This window comes from Amphiprion ocellaris, chromosome 2 (genome assembly GCF_022539595.1).
Source record: "Amphiprion ocellaris isolate individual 3 ecotype Okinawa chromosome 2, ASM2253959v1, whole genome shotgun sequence".
In the NCBI taxonomy this organism is placed as follows: Eukaryota; Metazoa; Chordata; class Actinopteri; family Pomacentridae; genus Amphiprion; species Amphiprion ocellaris.
The window spans coordinates 34,539,247-34,558,940 of NC_072767.1; the positions used below are offsets into that span (position 1 = coordinate 34,539,247).

General features: G+C 41.6%; 1 protein-coding gene across 4 annotated transcripts; it reads left to right on the plus strand.

Moving 5' to 3' along the window:
• The first annotated feature begins 225 nt into the window (after positions 1-225).
• cpeb2 (cytoplasmic polyadenylation element binding protein 2) lies at positions 226-19,535 on the plus strand. Of its 4 annotated transcripts, XM_023266815.3 has the most exons (11): positions 226-1,613; positions 2,928-3,197; positions 7,162-7,252; positions 9,554-9,604; positions 10,768-10,791; positions 12,796-12,969; positions 13,077-13,166; positions 13,357-13,475; positions 13,559-13,673; positions 15,095-15,276; positions 15,891-19,535. In XM_023266815.3, the coding sequence occupies exons 1-11, from the start codon at positions 675-677 to the stop codon at positions 16,116-16,118; spliced, it is 2,283 nt and encodes a 760-aa protein (XP_023122583.2). In that variant the 5' UTR covers positions 226-674; the 3' UTR covers positions 16,119-19,535. The 4 variants fall into 4 exon arrangements, with proteins under 4 accessions (XP_023122583.2, XP_023122592.2, XP_023122599.2 ...); XM_023266824.3 differs by lacking the exon at positions 10,768-10,791; XM_023266831.3 differs by lacking the exon at positions 9,554-9,604.
• Positions 19,536-19,694: the final 159 nt, after the last annotated feature.

A 19,694-nucleotide genomic window follows, 5' to 3' on the forward strand; every position in this document is an offset into this window, starting at 1 on the left:
GGAGTGTGCACATGATGCCACAGGGCTCCTCCAGGGTCACCAGCAGCAGCATTAATGAGCCCCACGGCGTAAAGTCGCCCCACTCTCCGGGCCTCGGTGAGGGTGTAGGCCTACTGCACTTCATGAATAATGAAAAAGTGACGTAAACAATGCGGTCCTCTTTGCAGCTCGGTGCTGGAGGCTCGAGGCGGGCACACAGAGGCGTGATGCGGTCGTGACGTCGGTTCAGTCGGGGATCTTTAATCCTCTGCCGCAGCACCACAGCCGGTAACCAGAGGAGGGGGTAGCACGGTCGGACAGGGAATGGCACCGCACAGGCTCGGCTAGCGCACAAGGCCGAACCAGCTCGGTCTCTTTTAGACAGATGATAATATCACAGAGAAAGGGAAAAAAAATCGCAGATCACGACTAGATCGAGCCAGACAGGCCAGACCCCCTCCTCTCCAGCCTCTTCACAGACCCTTGTCCTGTCAGTCAGATCTCATTTAGTGCGTAAAATTTATCTCCAAACGCGTAATTGCTTCATTTAAACGCCGGGTTTGGGTGTTTTTCTAATTCGGCGCACGGATATTACGTCCTGCCGGTTCTCTGCGGCCAGATCACTCCCCGGTTCGCCCTTCAGCAGCGTCGCCGCGTCTCCGCTGTTCCTGTCAGCTGCTGCGCATCAGCAAAACATGCAGGATGAGCCTGTGGGGGTGACAACCGCGCAGTTACCCCCGTCAACCGAGGAGAAGGACCGCAGCGGCAGCAGATCCGGACGGCGACCGAATCAAACCTACAACCACGACGGCCAGCCGAGCTCGTTCACGCCGGATTACAACCATCTGAACCAGCAGCTCGCCTTCGCCGACTTCGATCGAGATCATTTCGGCCCGACGCAGTCAATCTGTGACCTTCAGCACGGCAGAAAAATACATCAGCAGTTAAGTCAGCACGCCGAGTTTAGCCCCGCGGATTCGCCCCCTCCGCCGCCCCCGGGACGCTTCAGTCACCTGCCGCAGAGGCAGAGCTCCTCCCGGCCCGACCCCAGCGCTGCCGACCGCCGCGGCTCTCCAGTGGAAGAGGCTGAAGCCGATGCAGCGTCGCCCGCTTCCGTGAACCTAAACGCGATCCAGATGGACTCCCCCATCGCCCACCATATAAATAACGGCAATGGCAGCAGCAGCAGCACCGGCAACATGTTGTCCGGAGGTCTCGGCGCCGCTTTCCCGAACCTCCCCACCCAGGAGATGCAGAGCGCCAGCGGGGGCTCGTCCTCGCCGTCCCTCCCCGGCTTCGGCACCCCCTGGTCGGTGCAGACGAGCTCCTCGCCTCCGCCCGCACCCATCAACCCCATCCATGCCAACGCCATCAACCAGATGCCCAACGCGGATTCTGACAACAGCTTCTACCCAGGTGTCCCCTCCTCCATCAACCCGGCCTTCTTCCAGAGTTTTTCGCCGGTGTCAGCTAATCCGTGCGCCGGGATTAACGTGCAGGGCTTCAGCGGTCCTTTCTCGCCCCAGATAAACGTCCCTCAGCAGCCGCAGAGCCGTAGGTCCCCGGTCAGTCCCCAGTTGCACCCCCAGCAGGGTGCCTTCCTGCAGCAGAGGAACAACTACAACCAACATCAGGTGAGCTGCAGGGAGGATGAAGTGGCACAGCTTTCCACTCATGTTCAAGCCTAGAAATAAACGCTAAAACCCTCCACAGCTATTGTGTTTGAATCAGCATGATTCTATGCAAAGGACACCTCAACATGTCCTCAGGTTAGGGGGCATCTTGTGACTCTGCACAGATAAGGCCTCAGGAGTTGTCTGTGATTGTGTGAGCAGCCACGATAGACGGAAGATAAATAGTTTATTTTCCGTAATGCATTGCTTTAAAAAAAATGCATTATGCAAGGGCTCAAGTTACTATTCTTGAGGCAAAAAAGGGTAGAGGGGGAGAGAGGGCAGGAGGGAGGAGGGGGAGGAACAAGGGAGCATCACTGAATCTAGCTGTTGTTCTTCTCCTGGAAGCTGGCAGTGGGATGCAGTCACATGGCACCGGACCATCCCTGTCTTGTGGTTTCGCTCAGTGGGAATACAAAAGGGCTCGCTGGGGTTTTGGTGTCCTAAATGGGCGCCTATTTGGGGTGAGATGAAAACAGCCAGTATCTCGGCGGCCCTAGGAGAGACAGCGACAGCTAGAAGCTTACATGGACGTCCCAGTTATGCAGAGGCAGGGCTTATGTGTTGGTGGCCTTCAGCTTCAGGTTTCTCATGTTGATTTGCTCATCGGGGTGAAGCGTGTGCATGACAGGAGGGTGACTATAGTGCATCCGTGGTGCTGCTGTTTCACTGACCTTTGACCTCTCGCTTAGATTGTGAGCCCTGTGTAAATACATTTTCGTGAAACAAGCAAAAAAAAAGCAGATAAACGACAAGAAAATGCAGCACAAACAAGAAAGCGGGGGCTTTGAGTGGCTCTTTGTCAATCAACCCGTCAGCGAGTTTCCATTTCCTTTAAAAACAACATCAGTGTCCTGTTTTTCTTAGATTATAAAAAGCATTCTTTAAGCACCGGGATTCCATCTTACACGACGAAGAAACAGAAAGTTGAATGCCCCCTGTGTATGATTTCCACGTGAGATTAGGCACGATGCGATTGAATGTACGATGCTTAAGAGGGGACACAAGGTCTAGGTGGAGTGAGAGTGTGTGTAAGTTACAGTGGTGGTGTTGCAGCGGACGGGATACTTAGTATTAGTCTTAAAGGCCTAAATCTTCTTATCTACCCACCCGTTACAGGAGCAGATCAAGCTGGGCTGGTGGCTGACGAGGGAGAAAAGAAAGGATAGAATTACAGCACAGGAGGAAGTAGAAATAGTGCATATGTCCAATAAAAAAAAGGTCCAAAAAGGTGTGTAAGCTTATTCTAATGTCCTCTCCTTGGTGTGTCCACAGCCCATGGTGAAGCCCTCTCCCTGGGGCAGCCACCAGGGGAACGGCTGGGGCTCCGGGGGGATGTCCTGGGGCCGGGACCACCGCAGAGGCAGCGGCATAGGCGTACCTGGCTCGGTCAGCCACGTTTCTCCACTGAAGAAGCCCTTCTCCAGCAACGTCATCGCTCCTCCCAAGTTCCCACGCTCTGGAGGATCACTGGGGCCTAAGTCCTGGATAGAGGAGAACATGTTTCGCACAGACAGCAACAGCAACACCTTGTTGCCCCTGCAGGTACGTGTTTTGGGTTTTGGCACTGCTGCATTTGGCTGCTGTTGGTGGATTTGCGTGTGTTGTAATGTTTGTTTGGTGGAGGGTTTTCTTTTTGTTTCCACGCTGTGGGAAAGAACCTGTGACAAAAGCGTACTCGGTTACATGGAACCCCTTTATTGTCATTGCACAGTGTGCATTTAGCAGCAGTCCTGTTGGTGCAGTCACAAAATCAGACATCAAACATGTTTAAAATTATAGCAGGAGATGTGCTAATACAATGTGAAGATCTAGAAGAAGTATCATATGTGTAGGTGTATCTGTGTAAACAGTGAGAAAGCTTATTCTTTTAAGTAAAGATAGTATAAAAACAGAAATTTAACACATTGCTGAACATATACAAAAAGTAGTGGTTTAAAGTAGTGCAAAAATTCCATGTAAACATGTGTAGGTTCAGACAATAAATACAAGAAGTAGGGGCAAAGTTGTAGGTAACTCTACGTTCTATAAATGTTCCAGTCAGTAAATTAGATTAAATTGAGCTTTATTGGTGGTAGGAACTCACTTCCAGACAGAATTCTGAATTATAGTTCAGACAAATGGAATGATGAAGGTAGTTTCACTTCAGTCGTCTCCATAGAAACTGAGTGAGAATCCTTTTTATCAACAGGGAAACTTAAAGCTCAGCAGTCTTTAGACGTATCCAGCATCGTGTGGATGTTAATTAGCACAATAGCGGCAGCACGGTTAGTATTTCAATCAGATGGGAGGTGCTTTGACCTCGGCAGGTTTCACTAGAGGTGTATCAAAGCGGGGGCTGTGTTAAGTTAACATGTTGGAGGTGAGATCTGTTTCAGGTACGAAGGCCGCTAAAGCTCTTTGTGAGCACATTCAGAGGAACTAGTGTCATTATGCTGTGTTATATTTGTTGAGTTGCTGTTTGTGTAGTAAAGGGTCAAACACAGAGGCCTTTTAGTCGCTGTTAAATGCTGCTGGACTGTATTCTGAATGATGCGACTGTTATTTCTCTCCTCTATTGGGTTAATAGTCCTCAATTGGTCATGTTTACAATCTGTTGCTCTGATTTTACTGCCAACAGCAAAAACTCCATTGGTTCTTAAAACTAGATGAATATTTTTTTTTCTGTTTTTGTCACTGATTTAAAGGGCACCTGATTTATAACCCCAGCTGACATCAACATAGTTTCTTCTTGTGGTTTATCTGTTATTTTTTATATTGAATATGATGTCGCAACAATTAACTGACTGTTCGATTAGCTGTCAGAAGTTTTGATTACTCAATATGAATGTATTTTTTAATGAAAACCATCAAACTTGGAGTATTTTCTCCTTTCTTCCCCCCTCGTGACTAAAAAAACTGCATGTCTTTGGCTTGTGGACAAAACATGGCATTTAAAGATGCCATCTGGCCTTTTGTGAAACACCGATTGACAACAACAAGTCAATTAGTCAAGAAAATCATCAACAGATTAATCAATAAATGAAAATCATTGTTAGTTGAAGCCCTAACTGAAAGCTCCTCACAGCTGCAGAATCACATATCTGTAGCTTCTTGTTTAGACGTGTACATTTCACGCAAATAAATCTCATTTTTAGAAGTTACACTTAATGCGCATCACCTGCCAACAATGTGCAGCACATTCATACGTACAAAGAGCAGTATTTGACTTACTTTCTATTGATCGGACCGGATTCTCATCTCACATTTATGAGGAAGGGTAATTTCCTCAAAGGTTATCATTTCTAATACTCCAGTGTTTAATTCTCAGGCTTTATTTATGTCAAATGAGAAAAACTGCACTAATTGTCTTATACTGCACTGAGGAGTGCATCTCTTGATTAAAGGACAACACAGTTTGTGATTCAGCATGTCTCTGAAGGACCTCTACACAGAATTAATACGCAGTTAAATCCATAAACTCTGTTAATGAATGACCATGTGTGCTACCACAGTGTCTTCCTTCTAATAATAAATACATAAATCAGTTCTAGGAATAATAGTGTTGTGGCTCATTCAGACTAAACTAATGATATCACCTGAATAACTGTGTCACCGAATGCTATGACTGTTGCTATGAGCTCAAATTATTAGTAATATCGGTGCCAAGAAGTACAACGCTTCCTATTCCAGGAAACAGGCCTGACTGCATGGATTGTTAATTTCCATAAACAGTGTCGGACCAAGAATTTTTCAGATTCCAAGTCTTTTCCTTCCTTCCTTTCTGCTTAATGTTTGGCAGCCAGACAGACTGTATCTCTGCTGTCATGTTTTTAACATCACACAGAGGTAGAAGGAGGAATAAAGGAGCTCCACTTTCAGTGAGAGTGTAAGAGAACTGGCCTCTTGGTGTTTCTTTCTGTTAATTAGGGCAGCAACTAAAGGTTATTTTTATTGTTGATGATTCAGGTTTTTTTTTGGATTAATAAATTAGTGGTTTGGTCCATAAAATGTCAGAAAATGGTGAAAAATGTCAATTATTGTTGCCAGAAGTCAGGATGACATCTTCATATGTCTGTTGTCCACAACCCAAAGATATTCAGAGAGAACAGAGAATATTTAAATCTAGAAAGCAGGAGTCAATGGTTTTTGTCTTCTTATTCCTTATAAAATGACTCAAACTGATTTATCCAATATCAAAATAACAACCAAGCAAATAATTATGATGTGATTTATGAAAAAATGTGACTTTTAACTTCATATTTTTCTTCCCCATCCTATATGTCAGACAAGTTTTATGAACACAAACCCTTCGTAAAACCTTGGACTGTCCTGAAAACTCCAAAAAGACTGACTGACAACCAGAACTTTGTTTCAAAAGATCAGTTCAATCCAATGACACAAACACCATATTCGAACACGGAGAGATTTTCATGTAATGTGGTCTAAACCTGTTATAATGGTGGTAAATTAAACATTGTACTAAATCAAATGAAGTTACTGCTGAGCACTGCAAATGAAACTCCAATTTCCTGCTGTTGTATTGATGACAGAGATATTTCAAAACCTGGAAAAATTCATCCAAAATAACTTGCACTGATAGACACTACTTGAGGTCAAACAGTAAATATATCTACTTGTAATTTCATTGAAGACAACCTTTAACCCTTTGATGCACAACATGGGTCAAAAGTGACCCAAATTCAATGGAAAAGAGGTATCTCTTGACCCACGTTGTGCATTAAAGGGTTAAAGGTGGCTATTCTATAAAGCAGTCTTGCTGTAATGCAGCAGTGATGCACTTTCAAGTAAAGATTCTTCATTATCAGCTTCATAGCAGACTGGCTAATGTAACTCATCACTCTCTAGTTTCTAAATTACTTTCTCTGTTGCATTAAAAATAAATGGGAAACGATAGCTGAGTGGCTGGTACCACATGCATTAGTCACCAATCTGACCTTTGCTGATGTCATTTCCCTTCTTTCTTTCCCTATAATTAATGTTTCTATCAAATAAAATCAAAAATGCGACCAAAATTGAGACATACAACCATCCACTATCCAAGTATGTGAGTTGACTTTCAACCTGCTGTTGTGCTGCCTGTGGTGAAGCAGACTCGAGTCACCAGAATATGAACATGTGAGTGTGCTGTAGCTGGTCATTAAGGAGACGTATCACACTGCCCTGCTGATGAACTCATAACCTCCATCTCAGCTCTGCAGCTAAATGCCACTCCTGGTTTTGGTTTCCATTCTCTCTCCCGTCTGCCTCTGGGAATCGCTCCAAAGATCCCGGGGAACCCACCGGGAAACTCACCTTGCTAAAGTGAATAAATACGGAAAGAATGTTAATCCAAGCGTGAGGCACTCGCTCACTTAAATCGCTTACATGTTAAGCCGAATACCTCCGGAGGCTTTATTATTCATAAGCCAAATCACAAAAGTGCGTTAGAAACGTGAGGATTCGGCCGTTTGTTTGGTTCGATGAGATCAAACCCTCACACCTGTGTTTTGTTTTTTGTTCTTTGCAGGACCGCACCAGAATGTACGACAGTCTGAACATGCACTCCCTGGAGAGTTCTCTGATTGACATCATGCGAGCCGAGCAGGATCCGATGAAAGGTAAGACGGCCGTTTTCCTTTTCAGCGTTGCTTTGCGGGGCTCAGAGGTGGGCGATCCTGTTCGGAGAAGCGACGGCGTCGTCGTGCAGGGGAAGCGACGGGGCCCGCTGCTCCCGGAGCTGTGTTGTTTTTCCACACACCAGCTTATTTTCTCCCCGCTGAGAGCTTAATACTTGCGCCACCAGCTGCACGTTTACATGACCTTCCAGCTCTGATCCCGTTGCTACTTAACCTGGGCGGCACACAGACCTGAAACGAGGAGCCAAGCACAGGAAAGACAGCAAACAGTGGTGAATGTCTGCAATTAGTTAGTGGTGTTTTCTGACAGATTAAACATGAGCATATCACACATGAGTTGGGATTTAAAGATATAAATAGTCCAGAGTTTCTTTTGAATTATTCCTCACAGCTTGGCAGTAGCAAGCAAAGAATGTACTGTAGTGTGACACTGTTCTGGCCTCCTGCGCTCAGCTGCTGGACATCAGAGGAGGAGTGTCAAATATCTGCACCGTCCTGCTCTGGTAGCTCATTTACAGCCTCACCAGTCAGACACTCTCTCGCTTTAAAACACCAGAGAGAAAGAACATCCTTGGTTAAATCAATTAGTGCATTAAGTCAGTGGTTTTTGCATTTGTGTGCGAGCATCACTATAATCTTTGTGCAGGTTGCAATTATTACCCAACCCGTGCCCTCCTTCCTTGGGCCAGTGTCTTGTTTTCCCTGCCGGAGCAGATGGAGAGGACATGGGCAGTGTGCACGGCAAAGAGAGGAGGTGGGGGGGGGGGTCCAGACTAATTTTAGACGTGATCACACTTTCACACACTGTGTATGACAGCCAAGAGAGGAGACGAGAGGGGAGGAGGGTTTGCAGGGGTGTGCTCTGCCATTTATAGCATCGCCGCAGCTAACGCAACGCTGCATTCTGGCTAAAAGCTCCAAAACACAGGAAAACATCAACCGGCACAGTAATGCCGCGAGTGAAAAGTTAGGCTTTTGTCAGTTGGATGGGAGAATTTTTAAAATGCATGAATAATTCCTAATGTATTTGTGTCTTCTCTGTGACTGCACTTACATGAGGTGTTTAATATTTAAAACCTCTATCTAGACTGAAGGGCTAAAAAGCGGCACAAAAACACACAAAGTCAGATGCCATCAGAATGATTTAAATCATTATTCCGTAAAAAAAAAATCCACACATAAAGGAAAAAGTGGTTTGTGTTAAAGACTGATATGCATATTTGGTGAAAAGTATCACATAAAAACTGACATTCTTCTCATTTCGGGACAAAAATATCAGAAACTGGTTTTATCTACCGATGAACAAATTATTGATGCAGGTAAAAATATGAGTTGCTATCTGATAAAACAACCTCCAAAAAAGTGCCACATAACCTAAAATGGGATTCAGTTTAGTATTGCCACTAAGGGTTATTGTAGTTATTGGTAAAATTGCAGAATATTATCTTTTAAAAAATAGCAGAAAAAAGCTAAATTTTGCTTATTTTGCTCAGCCAGCAACAGAAAACTTGTCAGGGATGCTTGAGAAAATATAGATGACATTATTTGTCGATTACACAAAAAATTAAACAAATAAACTTTTTTGATAATCCATTAATTTACTTGAGTAGTTTTTTTCAAGAAGCAAAAGCTGATATCTGCTTTTTAAATGTGATCTTTACACCTCTATGACAACAAACTGAATATCTTTTGGTTGTGGACAAAACAAGACATTTGAAGAGGCCAGCTTGGGATTTGGGAAACACTGACTGACATTTGTAACATTTACTGACATTTTATAGACCAAATAACTAACTGATTGATTGACAAAATATCCAGTCCTATTTGATAAAACAAGAAATTCTCACATTGGAGAAGCATTTTTGCTTATGAAATGATTGGCAGTTTAAACCAATTAATTTAATTACAAATATTTTCTGCTGTAGCTGAAATATAAATCAAATCTTGCATCGTAGGTTGGTGGGAAACCCGGCATAAGTGGCATCTTTGGGGATAGAAGCAGCTTTTGTTCCTCATCTTGCCAACCGTAGCGCTCAGTGTAGACATGTGCTGTTTAACACATTCACAGACAGGAAGTGTAGCGTTTTGTGTGTGTGTTTTTGTGTGTTTATTCCCATGTAACACGCATTGGCCTCGCCCTGTCCTCTCCATCCGCTCCGTGTCTCATCCCTATTTATGCGTGTGCGTGTGTGTGTGTGTGTGTGTGTGTGTGTGTGTGTGTGCGCGTGTGTGTGTGTGTGTGTGCGTGTGCGCGTGCGCGTATGTGTGTGTTTCTCATGTCAGGCCGTGTGGGATGCCCTAACCCCGGGGCTGACGGCCTACTCATGCTCAATGGTAATTATCTCTTAGCACCATCTCCCTGTGTGTCTCCAGCTCTCATGATGCTTCTTCTGTTACTGTTTAGCCTCATTAGACTCACTCAGCACACTCACAGAAGATGTTTTTTTTTTTTGTCAGTTGCCATAAACACTGCATAAAGTTTCATTTGTCATCAACATTTCTACATCAGGCTACTCTGGACCCCATAATTGTATTTTCTGCGGTGTTATGTTTTCTTCAAAGATCCCCCTGATGGTGCTTTTATTGATGATTTTCTTTACTCAAACCCAAAATCAAAAATAATAATGTTTTGTGCTGATAATCACATGACGGAGATTGTTTCCATTGTTATGTGAGGACTTTGAACACACCACAAGCTTTCAATGCCTCTTAGACTAATTGTTGTGGGCACGCTTCATATTGGTGTCAAAAAATCTTGTTTTATATCAGCAGCACATAAAACTGGGCCATATGGCTTTTGCAAATAACTGCCAGCATGTTTTGGATTCTATTTTTTAAATTATTCCTAGTGTTATCTATTTCCTCCTGAGACCCAGTAATTAGAAATGAATTTTGTCCTCTTTTTTGGCTCTCTGAGGCCGCTGTTTGCCATGAGACTTGTTCCCAACAGAGGACGTCCAGAGCTTTTCAGTGAAGTAACACATGTGGCGTTGGCCCTTAACAAGTTTATTTTTTTTGGTGTTCCAAATGGCTTCCACCTGATTTGGAACCTTTAATGGAAAAAAATTAATGAAGCTGTAGAAATTGTGTCATCTGCAGGCATCAGAGCTTTCTATGTGTGCGTGACGTACACATAAATGCGGTTCAGATTTTTATTTCTGTGTGTCCCCTCAAAGTGCACACTGTTTTCTATTTTTTCTCTATGTTTACTTTATCTCAGAGAGTTGCTAGGAAAAGATTATGAAGAATGCAGGAAATATACCCCCCCCCCCCAAAATAAAATAAAATAGGAAAAAAGAATGTAATCTTGTTTTGGGTCTCAGGAGGATGTAAGCCATTTAAAGTATCCCAGTCAGTTTAGCTTGTTCGACACAGACTTAATTGATGGGTGGTTGGATAAAGAAGTCATGACATATGTGCAGATTAAAGTGTGTAGTTGCCCTCTGAGAAATGTCTTTGCCGCTGAAACTTGCACTCTTGCACTTTTCTACATGCAGCCAGGAGCTATGGGAGGCGTCGAGGTAATTTCAGCTTTTACGCCGTGTCTGTTTTCTATGTGGCTTATTCTTATGTGGCATGTTTTATTGCTTTAATCGATACCAAACTGAGGCCTCAAGTCTGGAGTGAGACTTCATTGTCTTTCTGCTTTTAAATTTGGTAGCATATTGATTTATTTTTGCAGTGTTAATATACAATCATTAATTTGAAAATTTGCCCAATAAATTGTGATTGGGTGGTAAAAACTAAACTATTGACCAGAAATGCAGCTTTTTTGTTGTAGTATCCAGACATGAATGATGTGAAAGGTTTCAGATTTGGTCACGCATATCTGAAGTAATATGGCTGTGCCTCTGCTCTATGGAACCCCAAAGTGTAAAGATGTATTATTTCTTAGAATTATAATAACAACAATTATGCTTTTTGTATAGCACTTTTGAAAACAAGGGTTTGCAAAGTGCTTTGACAGACAAAGCAAAAGCACAATACCTAGAAGTGAACAAAAGAGCAGTTAAGATAAAGTTAAAACAAGAAGACAACAAATGCAAGAGTACAAAATAAAGTATGTCAACATTAGTCAATTCAAGTCAGTTATCTATATAGTGCATTTAAAGCAACCACTGCTGAGCCAAAGTGTTTTCTAATAAAGAAATATGATTATCATTAAGGAATTCACCTACCAAAATTAAATGTTAAGATTTGATCTCAATATAATCTAAAATGAATGCAATAAAATGAATGTTTGCAATGCTGAAGCTATGCATTTACACAAAATTGAGTATCCTGGTTATGATCATGTTTTTGAAGTATGTAAGCATCATATCCTGATTTCAGTAACCTTAATAATCCCTTTTTCCAGTTTTAAGGAACCTGATTATGCTAGGTGGAGTGTTTCAAAACAAACTAGGGTGCTGCTGCTGCATGTTTGCATCTTAACCTGGTTTCTGATTGTTTCTGACTACATGTGTAGGTTGAACCTCAGCCACTCGTTTCCTCTGAGACGTTATGTTATATACAATGCATTTGGAATTAGGATATATCCACACCTGTTTAGTAAAGAATGAAGCCATGCAAGTAGTGCAAACTGTAAGCATCACAATGAACCTGCATGCATTCAGTTAGTGATGCAGAAAATGCAGAAATGTGTTTTCATGCTTGGTCCTGTTTTTTCTGCCAAGTTCACTGCTTGTGCTACAGAAATAATAAGCTGCTGTATTGAATTTTATTAACATACTCAATCAACAATTTTCTCACCAGCAATCCTTTCTGGCCTTAGTGTCAGTAACGGCACTTATTTCTGCCCCATGCTGCGACAGCAATCAAATTAATTTTAGTTTCGGCCAACAGTTACAGAAACGTCAGATTAAATTGCAGGCTTGTGCTAGAAATATCAAAAGGCGCCTGCACAAACAGCACGCAGTAATCATTAACCGGGATTAGGATAGTGTTTATCATGTATAGGAACGCATAAATAACCTAGATACTGGTGCGTGTGTAAAAGCATTCACTGTTATGACAATGAGGAGATTTAGTCATTTCTTTCTCTATTTATTGTTCCATTTATATATATTACACAGTTTTTTCATATTATCTTGCAATCTATTTAATATTGAGCACTTTGGGGCTCCGTACTGCTCAGCCATTATATTAACAGCTTTGCCCCACTCATCCTGCAGTTCCACACCTCCTTTATCTGCCACGCTGCTCAGAGTGGAGTGCACATGATTGCGTGTCCTAGTCTCAGATCTGTAAAAAACTAAATTGTGCATAATCCTCACTTTAAGCTGGTGCTTTATCTCACAGACACTCAGCGCTAAACTGCAGTAAAAGCAGGAGCATTATTTTGTCGACAGCCTCTCTGAGTGTGTCCTTGTCATAGTGGAGGTAGAAAAATGGCAAAAAGGAGAGGCAGATAGTGTAATTTCACTGAGATTAGGTTTGTGTGTGTATATGCTTCTGCTTGTGAGTGTTTAATAGCATGCTTGACATTTTCTGTAGCCTCACCTTCCTTTCTTCCCCCCCATCAGGCCGCTCCTCCCTCTTCCCTATTGATGACAATCTCCTCGACGACGGCCACGGCAACCAGGGTGTCCCGGGTGTCCTCGGGTCGCCCAACTGTTACCCCCACCAAAACGGAGAACGCATCGAGCGCTTCTCCCGCAAGGTGTTTGTGGGGGGTTTGCCTCCCGACATAGATGAAGGTGAGGACGGCTGGGAGGAAATATTTCATGATTTCATTGTGCTGTTGGCCTTTCTGTTCTATTCAGCTGCTTTTCGCTTTCCTCTCCCGTCTATTGTTCCCTCTCAGATGAAATAACCTCCAGCTTCCGTCGCTTTGGTCACCTGGTGGTGGACTGGCCGCACAAAGCAGAGAGCAAATCCTACTTTCCACCTAAAGGTATTAGAAAAAGCAGAAAGCCGCTTATATTAAACATATTTATATCTTGGATGAGCTTAGCTGGTGTGAAGCTGTGACACAAACAAAGAGGTGTTATTTAGTACTGACAAACCAAGGTGAGAGCCTGTGATATACAGTCTGTTTTTCTGTAATGCACACACTGAGGCTCTGTAATGTATGTGTTTCCTAGGATACGCGTTCCTGCTGTTCCAGGAGGAGAGCTCAGTGCAGGCTCTGATTGAAGCCTGCATGGAGGAGGATGGAAAACTCTACCTGTGTGTCTCCAGCCCCACCATCAAGGACAAACCTGTGAGTTCAGCTGCTCGTAGCGAGAAGAAACAGAGCTGTCACTCAAATTTTTCCTGAATAATGAGATGTGATTTAATCTCCAGGTGCAAATTCGACCCTGGAACCTAAGCGACAGTGACTTTGTGATGGACGGATCTCAGCCCCTTGATCCCCGCAAGACCATCTTTGTAGGAGGCGTCCCTCGTCCACTGAGAGCAAGTAATTACACCCACTTTGTGGCGTAGTTAGACCAATCTCCACAGCACTGAAGAATGGTCTGACTGCACCTCATTATCATTCTGCTCTGAGGAAATAAAACATCTTTCTTGTTTGTATTTCTTTGAATTAAGGACAGATCAGGTGTCTTAGTTGCTGAGCTGGTTGAGTGAGTAATCCATGAGTAGTGACTATTAATTCCTGCTGCAGTGGTCATTGATCGATTCCAATCCATAGCAAGATTGCTGCATGCCAGTTTCCTTCGATTCTCCCCCTCTTTTACGGTCTCTTAACAATAGCACTTTAGTAAAGGCTTAAATGGACCAAAAACAGGGATAACAGATTATCATGGCCGATACATAGCATTTTGCTGATTATCATTATTTTTATTAATATATTATGTACAAACTAAATGCGCTACTTTGGGTCTGATGCAGCCGCCTTTCTCCGTCTGAAATCTGTCTGTAGTCACTGTGTGGTCTCAGAAATATCTCCATAGCAGAGACACAACCTGCAAAAACCGAATAATGCAAGCCGTCACTACAAACCAGGAAATTAGCTACTCTCACAGCGGCTAAGGCTATGCTAACAGCTAGTGGCTAAGTTAGCAGGCAGTCACAGATTAACAGTGTATGGAAAACAGTAACCAATAATTCTCTGATGGAACAGAGGAAGGTAAAGAAAACAGAGAAGAACAGTCGACAAAACTGCAAGAAATTCAATCTCGATCAAATTGATCTCACAGTAAACAGAGGAGAGTGTGCAAACATCCTGTTATTCTCTGACATCATCATTCCTGTTGCTAGCATACATATTTAGTGATAGTAATCCTTATTGATGAAGAAGTCTTGTTATGAATAACAGGTTCCCTGCTGTCACATGCTGTTAAAATCTAACATTTAATGTACAATTATCAATATAGTTATTGCCAACAATTAACATCAGTATTGGGAAACCCAGGGTGCAGGGATAGTGCCAATATGAGGTGGTGGCAGAGTGAACTGTTTTTGTGCAAAGAAAATAAGAAATGTCATTACAATGGTACTGAAGAACTGTTAAATTATTTGGTACAACGATCCAAATCCTTGGTTTTTTGTAGCTCAGGGGATTTTGAACGGTAATGCCCAGATAGTAGAAGGGAGGAGAAAATTATGTGAAATTGCAGGCTTATACCCAAAGTCTGCATCCGGTGACTCAGACTACATCTTGACAGACTGGAGCTCGTTGTAATAGACGATCAGCTGTATGTTTAAAGAGAGTGACATGAGAACTGAAATATTCCGTCTGCATCCACAGCTGGACAGCTTCTGCTCTGTCTCACATCCTGTTATGCAACTTCCTCACCTCCTTCCACATCTTTTCTGCATTTTGTCACTGATTTAAATTATTTCTTTTACCTTGTCTTCTCCTCACCTCTTGACTAGTTGAGCTGGCCATGATTATGGATCGTCTCTATGGTGGAGTTTGCTACGCAGGAATCGACACAGATCCAGAGCTCAAGTATCCCAAAGGAGCAGGACGAGTGGCCTTCTCCAATCAGCAGAGTTACATCGCCGCCATCAGCGCGAGATTCGTCCAGCTGCAGCACGGCGACATTGATAAGCGGGTACGGCCTTTGTTTTATCAGCAATTCCTTACTTTTTGTAATGTGTACATAATGCAGTTTTTGAATGCAAGTGTCAGTCTTTGTGTGTGTGACAACAGAAAAATAGAATAGAATAGAATAGAATAGAATAGAATAGAATAGAATAGAATAGAATAGAATAGAATAGAATAGAATAGAATAGCCACTTTGTTGTCAGCCAGAACATACACTAGTTGGTGCACATCATGACTGAAATTTCAATGCAAAAAGCTCGCCATCGGACTGATTAAAAAAAAAAAGAAAAAATGATTCTAAATAAAAAGCAATTTCAATATATACATCTAAAAATGATATATATGTATATATAAATATATATACACACACACACATATATATATATATATATATATACACACACACACACACACCTGTGAACATACACATCCGCACATTTATTTTACAGTGAAGATGGAAAAAAGTAGCAGCTTGCTACTATGTTGAGCCTAATAGGGCTGAATGAATTAGTTTTCTTCCCTGCTTCTGCTGCATTAAGCCTCAGTCTTTCATGCACATCCACATGTATGCTGCTTGTATTTATGTCCCATCGATGTCTCCTCCCAAATGTGCCCCTGCAGGTGGAGGTGAAGCCCTACGTCCTGGATGATCAGCTCTGCGATGAGTGCCAGGGTGCTCGCTGTGGAGGGAAATTCGCTCCTTTCTTCTGCGCTAACGTCACCTGTCTTCAGTACTACTGCGAGTTCTGTTGGGCCAACATCCACTCACGCGCCGGACGAGAGTTTCACAAGCCGCTGGTCAAAGAAGGCGCCGACCGCCCCCGCCAGATTCACTTCCGCTGGAACTAGAGATGGATTCCACGTCCACGGTGACACAGTCGGGGGAAAGGGAAATGAAACAACAGGAAAAAAGAGCATCACTCTGCCTCTCCTGCTTTTCTAAGCTATCAGTATAATCGAGTACGTAACACTATACAGCATATACAATATATATATATATCTATCTATATATCTTTTGTAGCAGCCAAACACCACAAGCCTCAGTTTTTCACCAAAACCCCCCCTCACATCTCAGGCTCTGACAACTCTACAACTCTTTTATGGTACTTTCATCTTTTCTAAGAGGAGATTTAAAAAGAGATTGATTTTTGTAGCTTTTTTTATTATTATTATTTTTGTATGTGAGATTTAAAGTAGATACGGGAATGTTTTTGCATGGGGGCAGCTTGTCTGTCTGTCTGTCTGTCTGCTGCTAGCCACCCCACAGTGCGTTCAGTGCACACTTGTTTCTGGGAAAGAAAGAAAAGAAAACACGATACTCGATAATGTTGACGCCTGCCCCGGGCCATCAACCAAAGGTAGCAAAATGATAGGAAGCTTAAATTTGACACATTTTTCAGCCGCAAAACAAAAAAAAACTGTTGTTTCTTAATGATGCCATGGGCTCTTTCTTCTTGTCAGAGAGTTTATTAAAGAAAAAAGAAGATAATAGGATTATTTTTGAGCTCATATTGACCCGTAGAGTGATACCTCAAAATACAAAATCTGGTTTCTGCTAACTGTATTCAACATTTATACTTAACAAGCTATTTTAGAAGCTTTGCTGCTATATATACATATATATGAATAGACGTGTAGGTATTATATTTAATGCCATTTATAAACCTGAATCTTGTAAAATGAAATGCAGTATGCACTCAACCACTTATGGCCCCCATTGCCATAGACAGAGTTAGAGTGCATGTAATGACAATAGGCTTAGCTACACAAATAGCATGCAGGATAGACGTGAGGAAAAAAATAAAACAAACCACTGAAATTATAATTAAAATTCTATAGTGAGTAGCATGATCAGTTACAGATGCCTAAGAGGGAAAAAATCAGATGAAGCTATAAAAAAAAGAATATTTAAACTTGCATGCATTGATGTTTCTCTGTTGTTTGATCCGTTTACATACTAACAATACAAAAAAAGTGATATCAGTTCTACTGTAGACTTAGTGGACGCCATCATTTTGTGACATGGTGGTTTGTATGGCAAAAAAACGAAAATAGAAAAAAATCTGAGGCGGAGTGGTGTTCAGTGGTTTGTGTTTGTGTGTCGTCCATGTGCTGTGTGACTGTTCGTAATATAGACTGAGGCTCTAGTTTAGTTACCAACCGATTAGGAGAATTAAACATCTCTGCCTTCACCCTTCCCGTCCCATATCTGTACGTGGTTCCAAAGGTTAATCTGATACAGCGTCGCTCTGGATGCAACCAAAAGACTTTGGAAGACTTAACTGGGTCGCATTAATAAGCATCCTCCGTTCATTTCGCTTATTTTGTAAAAGAAACAGTCGGGCCTCATGCTGTGTGGCCCAGTTACTTGAAGATGAAGCATCTCCATGTCTCACGAGGACGAAGGTCTCTTGGCACGCTAAACTCTCCTTGTTTATATCGTTTGATTTCCACCTCGACCCTTGAAAGACTTTTTAAAAAAACTATTTAAGGACAATCTCTCTGTGAGGATGGCGTCCCGGCCGTCCGTTCGGTACTGTACAAGTGTCGTGTTGTCGTGTGTGTGCTCCTCGGTATCAGTGTTTCAGGCGTCAAAGTGTGTACTGTTACAAAACCCTTAATGAAACTGAGACTTTATTTACTCATAGTATGATTTAATTTGTTTGTATCAACTACTTACCCATCACTGGCCCTTCAGTATGTTTTTTTATAGTCTGTATTATGCACTACTTTTTCTATAGCCCTGCTTCTTCTTCTTCTTCTAATTCACCCACTTGAGTGCTTTCAGTGCAGATGTGGACTCTCTGAACCCTCCACCTATTTATAATCCTTGCAGATGATTTATTAAATTTTATTTTTTCATGATTATTTAAGATGTAGCGTGAAGCAGTGGTCTTAAGTTGTCCACATTCTCTGAGTAGAGCAAGAATCCCAGATTTTTCTAATATATTCGTAAAGTAGTTTGGATGTTTGTGAGGATCGGGAGTCAAAAAGGCGTTGTTTTACAAAAAAATAAAGGTAAAAGTTGACGAACGCCTCCCCCACCTCCCCCGCCACCTCTCTCCCCCCCTTCGTGGCTTTAGTTCTCAAAGCGTCTGATGATGTTTGAATATTGTCACCTGTAACACTTGACTCGTGCTGTTTTTGTGAGGTTCTATTTTCTATGTTAAACACTGTTACTTTGTTCTGTACGTGTCCTTGTTTTTTTTTTGTAAAAATCATATTTATTTCACTATTTTTGTAGAGAAAAAAAATATTTGATTTTGATTGTATTTTTCTATTTAAATCGGATTAATATTACAATTTATTTCCCCCCCAATTATGTCCAGCAGTTCTGTTCAGAGACAAAAGAATCATGTCATTAGTAACAGCATCAAAGCTTTTGATATACGGTCGATTCTTATTTTGATACACGACACGTTTCATTTGAAGGAAGCAAACATGAAGGTTTTATTATATTCTGGGAAGACACTTGAGATTCTCCCCTGTCGCATCGAGGCCCCAGCTGCCTGTCCTCGTAGATGCTCTGAAACTTGAATATAACACATTTTGAAAGGCTGACTAACCTCGAATCTGTGTTGTGATGTGCAATACTGTTTCTAATGTTTGTATAAAAGTAAGAACTACAGTGTAAACCTTTTTAATGCAGATTTATTTTTTTCATTGCATATTTTGCAGATTTCTGATCCACAGTGTCATTTTTTACTGTCAGAAAAATAAACCCCGTTTTTTCATTGCAAGTATTTTTAAATCCAGATATCTTTGTACTGATGTAAATGATTGTAGTTATTTTGGATAGTGTTTTGCTAACAAACGGAGAGACTTTTTCATGCATATTTCTATTTCCTTTCATCTTGTTTTATCCCGCATTTTTATTTCATTTAATAGTAGCAAAATTCTTGGAATAATTTTTCATATTTAAATGTCATTGGTATTATTTTATATTTTTATGTGGAAATACACTATATATAATTTTAAGATGCTAATTGCTAAGATATTATTTTGAGTTTAATTATTTTTAAAGCTAAATATTTGTAATTTTATTGTTAAAGTGACTAATTTCTAAATCAGAGTTTGTGTATAGATTCACAAAAGTGGTTTATGAAGTGTTTGGATTGTAATAATTACTGAATGGTTCTTTGATATGCAAAATGAATATCACATTTATTTTTATTTTTGTTGGTTTTGTATTTAAATGGGGTGTTGATTACAATCTTTTGTTTTTCTTTCACTTCCTGAATAAAGACCCATTCTGTTTGGACACAATCTGGCTTGATGTATTTTTTGGTATTTTTTTTACTTTAATTTGCACCACCTTGGCTTAGCATGCTAACATAGGAATATTTGCTAATTAGCTCTAAACACATTGAACATATTGATGTTGGTAATATTTTCCATGCTGCATCTGTTAGACCTCACCTTACC

Excerpts from the sequence above, each read along its gene's own strand:
- cpeb2 (XM_023266815.3), top strand. The coding sequence starts at position 675 with ATGCAGGATGAGCCTGTGGGGGTGACAACCGCGCAGTTACCCCCGTCA. Across the intron at positions 1,614-2,927 it reads ACAACTACAACCAACATCAG|CCCATGGTGAAGCCCTCTCC; the intron begins GTGAGCTGCAGG and ends GTGTGTCCACAG. Across the intron at positions 10,792-12,795 it reads GAGCTATGGGAGGCGTCGAG|GCCGCTCCTCCCTCTTCCCT; the intron begins GTAATTTCAGCT and ends CCCCCCCATCAG.